Source organism: Gorilla gorilla, chromosome 19, assembly GCF_029281585.2.
Source record: "Gorilla gorilla gorilla isolate KB3781 chromosome 19, NHGRI_mGorGor1-v2.1_pri, whole genome shotgun sequence".
NCBI classification, from domain to species: Eukaryota; Metazoa; Chordata; class Mammalia; order Primates; family Hominidae; genus Gorilla; species Gorilla gorilla.
Genome location: NC_073243.2, coordinates 19,816,792 through 19,829,978, shown reverse-complemented (window position 1 = coordinate 19,829,978; position 13,187 = coordinate 19,816,792). Strand labels below are relative to the sequence as shown.

At 46.5% G+C, this 13,187-nt stretch overlaps 2 protein-coding genes across 3 annotated transcripts in view; both read left to right on the top strand.

Moving 5' to 3' along the window:
• Positions 1 to 1,074: 1,074 nt before the first annotated feature.
• Positions 1,075 to 1,510, top strand: LOC101148666 (small ribosomal subunit protein eS12-like; the record flags this gene model as incomplete). Its single annotated transcript, XM_031003510.3, has 1 exon — positions 1,075 to 1,510. A coding segment is annotated over one exon (411 nt), but the record flags the coding sequence as incomplete, so codon positions are not given.
• Positions 1,511 to 1,967: 457 nt separating this feature from the next.
• The window catches only part of PELP1 (proline, glutamate and leucine rich protein 1), a 34,457-nt gene continuing 23,237 nt past the window's right edge, over positions 1,968 to 13,187 (top strand). The window contains exon 1 of one of the 2 annotated variants that reach the window (XM_055367217.2): positions 1,968 to 2,447. In XM_055367217.2, coding sequence (XP_055223192.1) covers positions 2,049 to 2,447 — 399 coding nt within the window. In that variant the 5' untranslated portion in view covers positions 1,968 to 2,048. The remainder of the gene's footprint in view (positions 2,448 to 13,187) is intronic. The other variant, XM_055367216.2, reaches the window with a different exon arrangement.

Genomic DNA, 13,187 nt, shown 5'->3' with positions numbered 1-13,187 from the left:
GTTGAAGCTAGGAGTGACAAGAACTTGTTTACATTTGAAAAGACCACTTTGGTTGCTGTGTGAAGGGACTACAGGGTGCTAAGAGGGAAGCAGAGCAACGAAGGCTTTGTAAGAGACTAGGTGAGAGTGAATGATAATTTGGACCGGAGCGGCAGTGGAGATGGAGAAAAATTAACGCTATTGGGTTAATGTATTTTGGAGGCCTTGAATGCCAGGACTTGAAGGATTGGAGAGGAGGCAGTAAGAGGAAAAACGGGCCAGGTGGGGTGGCTCACACCTGTAATCCCAGGACTTTGGGAGGCTGAGGCTGGCAGATCACTTGAGGTCAGGAGTTTGAGACCAGCCTGGCCAACATGGTGAAGCCCTGTCTCTACTAAAGATACAAAAATTAGCTGGGCATGGTGGTGGGTGCCTGTACTTTCAGCTACTTGGGAGGCTGAGGCAGGAGAATCACTTGAACTTGGGAGGCAGAGGTTGCAGTGAGCTGAGATCGTGCCATTACACTCTAGCCCGGGCGACAGAGAGACTCCTCAAAAAAAAAAAAAAAAAGACTCTTGGATTTGAATGTAACAATCACAAAAGTACACAAACATAAACATAGAGGTATTAGCGTGTTCACTACAGTGTTTGCATTAGCAAAAAGCTGGAGCAGCCTTTAAGCATTAATTCAGCAATAGAATTAAATCATGGTGCACCCATTTCATTCATACCACAGTTTAAAAAACAGCATAAAGAAGGCCATGAGTGAAAACAAGCCACACGCAGACCCCAATCTTGTAAAATACTCATTTATGTGCTTGTGCATAGACTAATGTTAGGAAAGTATACACGCTACTGGGGCAGGGCTTTGCGGGGAGGAGCAGTTTTTCTTTTTACTTTATGCCCTTCTGTACTGTTTGAATTGGCTTTTGCAAGGCGCACATCTTGTATCATTTCTGAAGTTGCAAATGTAGTTAAAAATGTCTGTGATTTCAAGTTACCTAGAGAGTTATTGATTCCTTCTCTTTCCCTGCCGCTGCCGAGTTGCGCGGAGGCGGAGGCTTGGGTACCTTCAAGATTCAGCTTCACTCCTAACCCACCGCCACGGCCGAGGAAGGCATTGCTGCTGGAGGTGTAATGGACGTTAATACTGCTTTGCAAGAGGTGCTGAAGACCGCCCTCATCCACCATGACCTAGCACGTGGAATTGGCGAAGCTGCCAAAGCCTTAGACAAACGCCAAGCCCATCTTTGTGTGCTTGCATCCAACTATGATGAGCCTACTATATATGTCAAGTTGGTGGAGGCCCTTTGTGCTGAACACCAAATCAACCTAATTAAGGTTGATGACAACAAGAAACTAGGAGAATGGGTAGGGCTCTGTAAAATCGACAGAGAGGGGAAACCCCGTAAAGTGGTTGGTTGCAGTTGTGTAGTAGTTAAGGACTATGGCAAGGAGTCTCAGGCCAAGGATGTCATCGAAGAGTACTTGAAATGCAAGAAATGAAGAAAGAAATCTTTGGCGCGCGCACACACACACACACACACACACACTACTGATTCCTAGGCAGGGCGCGGTGGCTCATGCCTGTAATCTCAGCACTTTGGGAGGCCAAGGCGGGCGGAACACCTGAGGTCAGGAGTTCAAGACCAGCCTGGCCAACATGGTGAAACCCCATCTCTACAAAAATACAAAAAAAATTAGCCGGGCGTGGCGGCGCGCGACTGTAATCCCAGCTACTCGGGAGGCTGAGGCAGGGAAATCGCTTGAACCCGGGAGGTGGAGGTTGCGGTGAGCCGAGATCGCGCCACTGCACTCCAGCCTGGGCCACAGAGCGAGACTCCGTCTCAAAAAAAAAAAAATGAGAGTTATTGATTCCTACAGCGAAGATGTCCCAAGACTCCGTCCGCTAAATGGAAATCGTTCCGACTTTGGCGCCTTTTGTCCGGACCACGTGTACCTTTAACATCACAGGACCGCCTCGGACACGCTCACGGGCAGCCTCATCCGCCATCACTCCGGGAACCGAGCACCCCGCTGCTTTGGCGCCCAGGCTGCTCTCTCCGCGCATGCTCCTTCCCAGCTTGAGCCCACGAGTCCAGCCTGCCTTCACTCAGTGCGCAAGACCGCAACCCCCTCCCCACGCCCGCTCCCCAGTAGGCGGCCGTCGCGGTGTGTTTGCGTCATCGCGCCACGCCACCACTGGAACCCGGGGGAAGATGGCGGCAGCCGTTCTGAGTGGGCCCTCTGCGGGCTCCGCGGCTGGGGTTCCTGGCGGGACCGGGGGTCTCTCGGCAGTGAGCTCGGGCCCGCGGCTCCGCCTGCTGCTGCTGGAGAGTGTTTCTGGTTTGCTGCAACCTCGAACGGGGTCTGCCGTTGCTCCGGTGCATCCCCCAAACCGCTCGGCCCCACATTTGCCCGGGCTCATGTGCCTATTGCGGCTGCATGGGTCGGTGGGCGGGGCCCAGGTGAGTCCGTGGCCCGCGTGCCCGCGGCCCTGTGGGGAGGTTGGCGCGGCACCTGTGCGCCGCGATTACGGTGCAGTGCAAGTGCGATAGGGAGGTTGAAGGAAGAAGAGCTGCGGGCAGAAAGGGGATCCAGGTATCAGTCCGGACGGGATGCACGTATTTCTCCTTTATCGGCCATGAGTTTCTCCGGGGGAAAAATGGGCCTTATTTTTCTGTTGTTAGGCTATTGGTCGGCACACAGGAATCGATTAGGTTCCAGGCCCGGTCACTCACTAGTTGTATAATCTAAAAGCCTCTTTTTCCTCTGGCAATGTCTGTTTCGGGGATTGTTTCGACTGACTTAATGACGCATTCAACAATAAACATTTACCGAGCTCTTATTGAGGGTCAGATACTGTACTAGGCGCTCCGGTTACAGACGTGGTGGCGATACACAAAATGCTGCGAAACAAGATGAGAATTGAATATCAGGGGTCTCTAACCTTATCTGAAGACTGGCAGAGATTTTTCCAAAGAAACCGGCGTTTAAGCTGAGACCCTAAGGATGAATAGGGGTTGGGTAGGGAAAAAATATGGGAGGGGCTGTTCAGTCAGAGGAGAGCTCATGTGGGAAGGCCCTGTGGTAGGAAGGAACTGGAAAGAAGGGCATCGTTCCTGGGGCTCAGATGTGGAGGGGAAGAGAGTGGGTACAGATGAGACTGGTGAGATGGGTAGGCAGTGGTCGGATCATGCAGAGCGTTTTAGGCCGGGTTAGGAGCCTTTGGACTTCTATAAGAATGGAATCTAATAACCATTCAGTTCTGCAAGCTAGACACTCAAGTAATTCTAAACTCTTCTTCATACACCTCCATAAGCAATCTGTCAAGTCCTGTTGATTTTATCCTTTGAGTAGTTTTCAGATCTGTCCACTCTTTTCCATCTTTCTCATTGCTCCCATTCTAGCTTGAACCCCCACCATCTTGTCCAGGTGAAGGCACTGATTCTAAGAAGGCATATTTCTAGCCCATAATAGCTGCTCCTTTAACAATCTCCTATCTTCCCTTCTTTCCCACTAAACCTTCCCCAAATTCTACCCATCCTTCAAGACCCATAAACACGAGATCTTCTGTGCCCACCCTTCATTCCTGGGACCTTCCCAGCTCTATGCTACCTTCCAGGAAGATGGTTGTCACAATCTGCTGGGTGGTTCAATAACCTTAGCCCCAGATTTATCGCAGATAACCCTATCTGTTTGTCTTTAACATTACTCTGCATAATTGAGGGTGACAAAACTATGTCTTTGCTATCTCAGCCCAGTATCAGAGGCTGGAGCTGATTATGTATTTTCTCTTGTCTCTCAATTCCTCTCTTCTAATTTATGTGGTTTTCATCAGTCAGTTATATTACAGTGGGGTTTTTCTGTTTTTTTTAATCTCACAATAATCCCAGAATTATTATTATTTTTGAGACAAGGTCTTACTCTGTCACCCAGGTTGGAGTGCAGTGGAATGATCTTGGCTCACTGCAACCTCCATTTCCCAGCCTCAAGGGATCCTCCCACCTCAGCCTCCAGAGTAGCTGGGACCACAGGCATGCGCCACCATGCCCGGCTAATTTTTGTATTTTTGGTAGAGACGGGGTTTTGCCGTGTTGCCCAGGCTGGTCTCAAAGTCCTGAGTTCAGGCGATTCACTTGCCTTGGCTTCCCAAAGTGCTGGAATTACAGGCATGGGCCACCATGCCTTGCCCCCCAGAAATTTTTTTTATAAGTATTTGTGAAATATTACCTATCCTGCCTATAAATGTGTGATTTCTTTCATCATCTCTTTCAGGACTTCCTCTCCTCCCTCAAAGTCAACTACATGAACTTAACATCTTGCTTATTTTTCTTACATGTCTGAAGTCTAGTAGAATTTTGAGTAAAGAAGCTAAGAGTGATGTGGGAAACTAGGGCCGCCCTTTAATATTTCCTGTGCTACATTTTTAGATACATCCTGCCTTGAATTTTTTTTCTACTTGTGTCCTTTGAATTGGATCCTCAATACATGGGATTATGTGGAGGGTTTCCTTTCCTTCCCCAAAGGTTTCATTCAACAAACATTTATTGAGTATCTGTTATGTTTTACGTACTGTTCCTCGTCTCTAGGTAGATAAATAAGACATGGTCCTTTCCCTCAGAGAATTTCTAGTCTAGTTAAGATGAGAAATGAAAGTCAGCAATAGACCTGGAGCTTGCGAGCAAGGGGGATCCACTGTTTGATCATCCACCTACCAACATGGCTTTTCCGCAGGTACTGCAAGCTCAGTAGTTCCAAAATGGAATGATCCTAGCACAGTGCTCCATGTCTAGCTTGGAGTATATTATAGCAACAATCTTCTAACGGGTCTCCTTACCTTCAGTCTTGCCCTCTGTAATCCTTTCCCCACACAGTAGCTGGAGTGAGCTTTCTAAAGTAAAATTCTGATCCTGTTTGCAGCTTTTAAAAATCCTTCAGCCTCTGGGTGTTCTTTCCTCAGAGGCTTTGTACTTACTGTTCTCTTGGAATCCCTCCCTGTGCAGCGCCCCCACCCCCCCAACTCTCATCCTCCTTCCCAGTGTTCTCAATTCTTTGCTTATTTGTCACTGCCTTTGGGATATATTTCTTGGCCACCTATGATTGACTGCTCTTTATCCTACTGTCTGTTTATTTATTTCACATATACTTATAACCTCTCTCCCCTACACTCAGCAAGTCTTTGATTTGTTCTTGTAATTAATAAAACTTATGTAAAATTTCAGACATAAATAGTATTTTCCCCACCCTACCCTATGCTGCCTCCATCACTCAGATTTAACAGTGAACGTTTGCCAATGTTATTTCATTCCTCCCATAGCTTGGCTTTTTTTTTTTTTTTTTTTTTTTTTAGTGGAACTTTGCTTTTTCTTTTTCTTTTTTTCTTTTTTTTTTTTTTTGAGATAGGGTCTTACTCTAACTCAGGCTGGAGTGCAGTGGCCAGATTATGGCTCACTGCGGCCTTGGCCTCAACCTCCCAGGTTCAAGTAATCCTTCCACCTCAGCCTGCCGAGTAGCTGGGACTACAGGTGTGCCACCACCCCTGGCTAATTAAAAAAAATTTTTTGTAGACATGGGGGCTTTATATGTTGTCCAGGCTGGTCTTGAACTCCTGAACTCAAGTGATCCTCCCGCCTTGGCCCCCCAAAATCCTGGGATTACAGAGGTGAACCACCGTGCTCAGCTTGGTGGACCATTTTAAAGCAAATCCCAAATGTCATTTATCCTGTATATTCTTTTGAAGGACAGAAACAGTGTCTTGTTCTGTCTTCTACGTAGGCCTCAGCCTCCTGAGTAACTGGGATTACAGGCGCCTGCCACCATACCCAGCTAATTTTGTATTTTTAGTAGAGACGGGGTTTCACCATGTTGGTCAGGCTGGTCTCGAACTTCTGACCTCAAGTTATCCTCCCCCCTCGACCTCCCAAAGTGCTGAGAATACAGGCGTGAGCCACCACATCTGACCACTTTTTGTCATATTTTAGAGTGTACTCCTACTTAAATAAAAAAATCTTCCTGCCTCAGCCTCCCAAAATGTTGGGATTACAGGGATGAGCCACTGCACCTGGCCTCTCTTTTTGTTGGATCATTTTCATCAGCATACAGCTCAAAACTTCACCCTCGGCCAGGCGTGATGGCGCACGCCTGTAATCCAGCACTTTGGGAGGCCAAGGTGGGTGGATCACAAGGTCAGGAGTTTAAGACCAGTCTGGCCAAGATGGTGACCCCGTCTGTATTAAAAATACAAAAATTAGCCGGGCGCAGTGGCAGGCATCTGTAATCCTGTAATCCCAGCTATTCAGGAGGCTGAGGCAGGAGAATCGCTTGAACTCGGGGCAGAGGTTGCAGTGAGCCGAGATCGCGCCTCTGCACTCTAGCCTGGGTGATAGAGTGAAACTCTGTCTCAAAAAAAAAAAAAAAAATCACCCTCTAGGGCTGGGTGCAGTGACTCACATCTGTAATCCCAGCACTTTGGGAGGCTGAGATGGGTAGATCATTTGAGGCCAGGAGTTCGAGACCAGCCTGACCAACATGGCAAAAACCTCATCTTTACTAAAAATGCAAAAATTAGCTGGGCGTGGTGACGCATGCCTGTAATCCCAGCTAATCAGGAGACTGAGGCAGGAGAATTGCTTGAGCCTGGGAGGCAGGCATGCAGTGAGCCGAGATTGCGCCTGCGAACTCTGGCCTGGGCAACAGAGGGAGACTTTGTCTCAAAAAACAAACAAATCACCCTGTAGCTACTGCCTCATTTGGCATTTGTGTACTTCCTTTTATGGCAAAAACTCCTTGAAAGTGTTATCTGTACTTTTTGTCTCTCATTCTTCTTTTAGCGTTACTTTGAAATAACTGAAAATTTACAGAAAAGTTGGAACAATATTTGAAAGAATTTCAATATATACCCTTCTCCTAGATTCTCCATTTTTTTTTTTCTTTTTGAGATGGAGTCTCACTTTGTTGCCCAGGCTGGAGTGCAGTGGTGCGATTTGGGCTCACTGCAAGCTCTGCCTCCCAGGTTCACGTCATTCTCCTGCCTCAGCCTCCCAAAATAGCTGGGACTACAGTTGCCCACCACCATGCCCGGCTATTTTTTTGTATTTTTAGTGGAGAGGGGGTTTCACCGTGTTAGCCAGGACGGTCTCGATCTCCTGACCTTGTGATCCGCCCGCCTCGGCCTCCCGAAGTGCTGGGATTACAGGCGTGAGCCACCGCGCCCAGCCTTTTTTTTTTTTTTTTTTTTTTTTTTGAGGAGTCTCAGCTCACTGCAATTTCTGCCTCCGGGCTTCAAACGGTTCTCCTGCCTCAGCCTCCCAAGTAGCTGGGATTACAGGCCTGCACCACACACCTGGCTAATTTTTATGTTTTTAGTAGAGACAGGATTATGCCATGTTGGCCAGGCTGGTCTTGAACTCTTGATCTCAAGTGATCCACCTGCCTCGGCACTCAAAGTGCTGGCATTACAGGCCTGAGCCACCGCACCTGGCTGGATTCTTCAGTTTTTAAATGCATATTTATGTTATTCTGATAATGACAGATCTCCTAAACTATCATTCTGAGAATAACATAAATGCACATTTGAAAACTGGAGAATTCTGGGTGAAGAGGATACAGGAATTCTTTCAGATATTTTTTCTGGGTCCATTTAGGAGTAAGTTGCAGATATGTCCTTTTACTTTGACATATTTTAGTGTGTATTTCCTTAAAAACAAGGACATTCTCTTACATAACCATACTCTATCATCATGATCAGAGAGTTAATATTGGTACAATAAATTATTTAACCTACAGATCTTTTTTAAGTTTTGCCATCAGTTCTCCTAAAGGCATCCATTATAACAACAACAACAACAACATTTCTAGTCCAGGATTTAATGCAGGATCACACGTTGCATTTAGTTGTTTTTTTTGTTGTTGTTTGTTTTGCCTTTTTTTTTTTTTTTGAGACAGAATCTCAGTCTGTTGCCTAGGCTGGAGTGCAGTGGCGTGATCTTGGCTCACTGGAACCTCCACCCACTGGGTTTAAGCGATTCTCCTGCCTCAGCCTCCCAAGTAGCTGGGATTACAAGCGCCTGCTACCATGCCTGGCTAATTTTTTTTCTTTTTTTTTTTTTTTTAGTAGCGATGGGGTTTCGCCATGTTGGCCAGGCTGGTCTTGAACTCCTGACCTCAGATCATCCACCCGCGTTGTCCTCCCGAAGTGCTGGCGTGAGCCACCGCGCCCAGCTTGCTTTTAGTTATAATGTCTCTTTAGTATTCTTTAATCTGAAATAGTTCTTCAGCCTTTGTCTTATGATCTTGATATTTTTAAAGAGTACAGAATAGTTATTTCGTAGGATGCCCCTCAGGTTAGGATCTAATCATGAGGAAACAGCAGACAAATTAAACTGGAGATTTGTGCGTTTTCAGCAAGAATACTGCAGAAGTCGTCCAGGTGCAGGGGCTCATGCCTGTTATCCCAGCATGAGATTCAGAGGCTTAGTGGGAGGCTGAAGTGGGAGGATCACTGAGTGCAGGAGTTCAAGACTAGCTTGGGCAACATGGCAAGACCCTATCTCTACAAAAAAAAAACAACCTTGCAGAAATGATGTGTCATTCTTGGTGCATCATATCAGGAGCACGTATTCTAGGTTAAGCAGGTCTCTGCCAGGTTTCTTCACTGTTATAAAGGTATGGTTTTTTTTTTTTCATTTGTAGTTAAGTGTCTTGGGGGGAGATAATGTGAATGTCTTAGGTCTTGTCAACCTTTCACCCACTCATTTTAACATCTATTAAAGGTTCTTCCCTGAATGAATTATTACTATGATGGTTGTTCCATTGAACTCATTACATTCAGGCTTTTAGCCTAAATGCTGCCGAAACAACCCTTTGCTGGGTGAAATGGTAACTCTTGAAGATCACTGGTGTCCATCAAGACATTAAGTTCAAAGGTCAATTTGGGTCATCATATTTGACTTATCGCTACCATTTGATACAGTTAATTATACTTTCCTATTTAAAAAACTGTCTTCACTTGACTTCTGGGATATCTCTCCCCTGTCTTTTTGTTTTTGTTTGTTTGTTTCATTGAGACAGGGTCTCGCTGTGTTGCCCAGGCTGGAGTGCAGTGGCGCAATCATAGCTTACTGCAGCCTTGATCTTCCAGGCTGAGGCAGTCCGCCCTCCTCAGCCTTCTGGGTAGCTGGGACCACAGGCGTGTGCCCCCACACCCGGCTAATCTGTTTAATTTTTAGTAGAAACAAGGTCTCGCTATGTTGCTCAGGCTGGTCTTGAACTCTTGAGCTCAAGCAGTCTTCCCACTTTAGCCTCCTAAAGTACTGGGATTATAGGCGTTAGTCACCCTCCCAGCCCCTCTCCTCTCCTCTCGATTCTCCTGTTACCACACTGGTTGCTCCTTTCCAGTAAAGACTGATCCCTCCTCACCTCTGTGACCTCTGAAGGTTTGAGTGCCTACAACCCAGGCCTTGCACTGTTTCTCTTCTCTCTTTACTCTTATTCTCTTGGTGAACTGATCCAGTCTCAAGGCCCACACCTCTTGAGTTTACATCTCCAGCCAGAAGTTCTCTTCACACTTGTCTACCCAGTGCCTATTTGGCATCTCCGTTTTCATGTTAAATACACATCACAGATTGAACAGATCTGAAACTGAACTCCCTATTGTCACCCCAAAACCTGCTCCTCCTGCATTAGTTCCCTTCTCGGTGAATGGCAGCTTCATCTTTCTAGTTGTTCAGCAAAAAACCTTGGCGTTATCTTGGACCCTTCTTTTTATTTTCCACCCATATCCAATTTGACGGCACATCTCGTTGGCTCTACCTTCACAATACTTCCTGATTTTGACTGCTTTGTATCGCCACAGTTACCACATTCTTCAAGCTGCATCATCATTTGTCTGGAATATTACAGTAACCTTCTACCTCATCTGTTTGCTTCTGCCTTCTCAACAAGACAACACAAATGCTGTTGATTAAAAAAAAAAAAAAAAAAAGCAAACCAGAAGTCAGATATTGTCACTCCTGTGCGCAATTTCTCTCTCCCCCTCATGGCTTTTATCTTACTCAGGGTGAAAGTCGGTAATAACCTGTATGTCTCTGCACAGTCTGGTCCCACTCCCTTAACCTTCATCATTGGTTACTCCTCTCCACCTTGCTCACTTTTCTCCATCAACAATTTGTCTCCTTGTTGTTCTTTGGAAATAACGAAGTATGCTCTCATCTCAGAGTCTTCGCTCTTTTTATTTTTCTTTTTTGAGACAGGATCTTGCTTTGCTGTTCAGGCTGGAGTGTAGTGGTGGCGATCATGGCTCACTGCAGTCTTGACCTCCCGGGGTCAAGCAGCCCTCCCACCTTAGCCTCCCAAGTAGCTGTGTCCACAGGTGCCCTCCACCATGTTCAGCTAATTTTTAAAAATTCTTTGTGGAGAATGGGGGTCTCCCTCGGTTGCACAAGCTGATCTTGACCTCCTGGGCTCAAGCGATCCTCCTACCTTGGCCTCCCAGTGTTGGGATTACAGTCATGAGCCCCTTGCCCAGCCTGTTTTTTTTTTTTTCTTTTCCCGGAACACTCTTTTTTTATGGTTATCAGTATGCCTTTTTATAAAAACAGCTTTACTGGGGGGGGGGGGTCATGGTGGTTCACTCCTGTAATCCCAGCACTTTTGGAGGCCAAGGTGGGCAGATCACCTGAGGTCGGGAGTTGGAGACCAGCCTGACCAATATGGTGAAACCACACCACCACGTCTGGCTAATTTTTGTATTTTTAGTAGATTTTTAGATGTTTAGTTTTGCCACGTTGGCCAGGCTGTTCTCAAACTCCTAACCTCAAATGATCTGCCCACCTTGGCCTCCCAAAGTGCTGGGATTACAGGCGTGAATCACTGCCCCCTGCCAGTTTTTTTTTTTTTTTTTTTTAAGAGAGAGGGTCTCACTCTTTTGCCCAGGCTGGAGTATAGTAGTGTGTTCGTAGCTCACTGCAGCCTTGAACGCCTGGATTCAAGTGATCCTTCTGCCTCAGCCTCCCGAGTAGCTGGGACTGCAGGTGCATGCCATTGCACCTGGCTAATTTTTAAAAATTTTTGTAGAGATGGTGTCTCTCTGTGTTGCCCAGGCTGGTCTGGAACTCCTGGCCTCAAGTGATTCACCTGCCTTGGTTTCCCAGAATTTTGGGATTACAGGCCACCATGCCTGGCCAAAACAGCTTTATTGAGAAATAATTCACAAACCATACAATTTAGCCATTTTATTTATTTATTTATTAATTTTTTACAGACGGAGTCTCACTCTGTTGCCAAGGCTGGAGTGCAGTGGCGTGATCTCGGCTCACTGCAACCTCTGCCTCCCAGGTTCAAGCGATTCTCCTGCCTCAGCCTCCCTAGTAGTTGGGATTACGGGCGCCCGCCACCATGTCCGGCTAATTTTTGTATTTTTTAGTAGAGATGGGTTTTCATCATGTTGGCCAGGCTGGTCTCAAACTCCTGACCTCGTGATCCACCCGCTTCGGCTGCCCAAAGTGCTGGAATTACAGGCATGAGCCATGGTGCCTGGCCTTTTATTTTTTTCGAAATGGAGTCTCGCATTGTCACCCAGGCTGGAGTACAGTGGTGCAATCTTGGCAAACTGCAATTTCTGCATCCTGGGTTCAAGCGATTCTCCCGGGTTCAAGCGATTCTCCCGGGTTCAAGCGATTCTCCTTCCTTAGCCTCCCGAGTAGCTGGGATTACAGGCGCCCACCACCACGCCTGGCTAATTTTTGTATTTTTAGTAGAGCCGGGGTTTCACCATGTTGGCCAGGCTGGTCTTGAACTCCTGACCTCATGATCCACCCGCCTCGGCCCCCCAAAGTGCTGGCATTACAGGCGTGAGCCACCGCGCCTGGCCCATTTTATTTTTATTTTATTTTATTTTATTTTTTTGAGGTAGAGTCTCATTCTGTCACCCAGGCTGGAGTGCAGTGTCACGATCTTGGCTCATTGCGACCTCCGCCTCCCGTTCTCAAGCGGTTCTCCTGCCTCAGCCTTTGGAGTAGCTGGGATTACAGGCGCCTGCCACCACGCCTGGCTGATTTTTTTTTTTTTTTTTTTTTGTATTTTTGGTAGCGATGGCGTTTCACCATGTTGGCCAGGCTGGTCTCAAACCCCTGACCTCAGGTGGTCTGCCCACCTTGGCCTCCCAAAGTACTGGGATTATAGGCATGAGCCACTGCGCCCGGCCACAGTTCACTCACTTAGAGTATACAATTCCGTGGATTTAGTATATTTGCAGAGTTGTGCAGTCATTGCTGTGCTAAGTTTTGGAACATTTTCATCACTCCATAAAGAAATTCTGTACCCACTTACAGTCATTCCCATTGCCCACCAAGCCCTCCCTGGCTGCCTCCAGCTTTAGGCAAACACTAATCTACTTTTTTTCTTTAGAGATTTGCCTATTCTGGCCATTTGATAGAAATGAATTGTATAATATGTAGCCTTTGGGTTTGGCTTCTTTCACTTAGCAGTCAGTTTTCAAGGTTCATCCATGTGTCAAGACTTTATTACTCTTTTCTGTTTTGCTGTGTTGGGTCTTGTTGTGTTGCCTAGGCTGGATTCAAACTCTCAGGATTAGTCAAGTGATTCTTATGCCTCAGCCTCCCAAGTAGCTGGGACTACAGGCGGGTGCCATTGTGCCCGGCTAAAACTTCATTCCTATTTATGGCCTTTTATGCAGTAGTCCCCTCTTATCTGTGCTTTCCCTTTCCATGGTTTTACTTACCTGTGGTCAACCATGGTCTGAAAATATTAGGTGGAAAATTCCAGAAATAAGTAATTCATAAGTTTTAAATTACATGCCATTCTGAGCAGCGTGGTGGACTCTCGAGGAGTTCTGCTTCATCCTACCTGGGATGTGAATCGGACATGATTCATCCTTTTGTCCAGTGTATCCATGTTGCACACGCTCCCTGCCTGAGGGTCACCTTGTAACCATCTCGGTGATCAGATCCACTGTGGCGGTATTGCAGTGCTCGTGTTCAAGTCACCTTTATTTTACTTCATAATGGCCCAAAGCATAAGAGTAGAGATGCTGGCATATTATTATAGTTGCTGTACTGTATTATTAGTGGTTGTTAATCTCTTACTGTGCCTAACTGATAAAATCTTTCATAGGCTTGTATGTATAGGAAAAAAAATAGTTTATGTAGGGTTTGGTAGTATCCGAAGTTTCTGAGGTTTCAGGCACC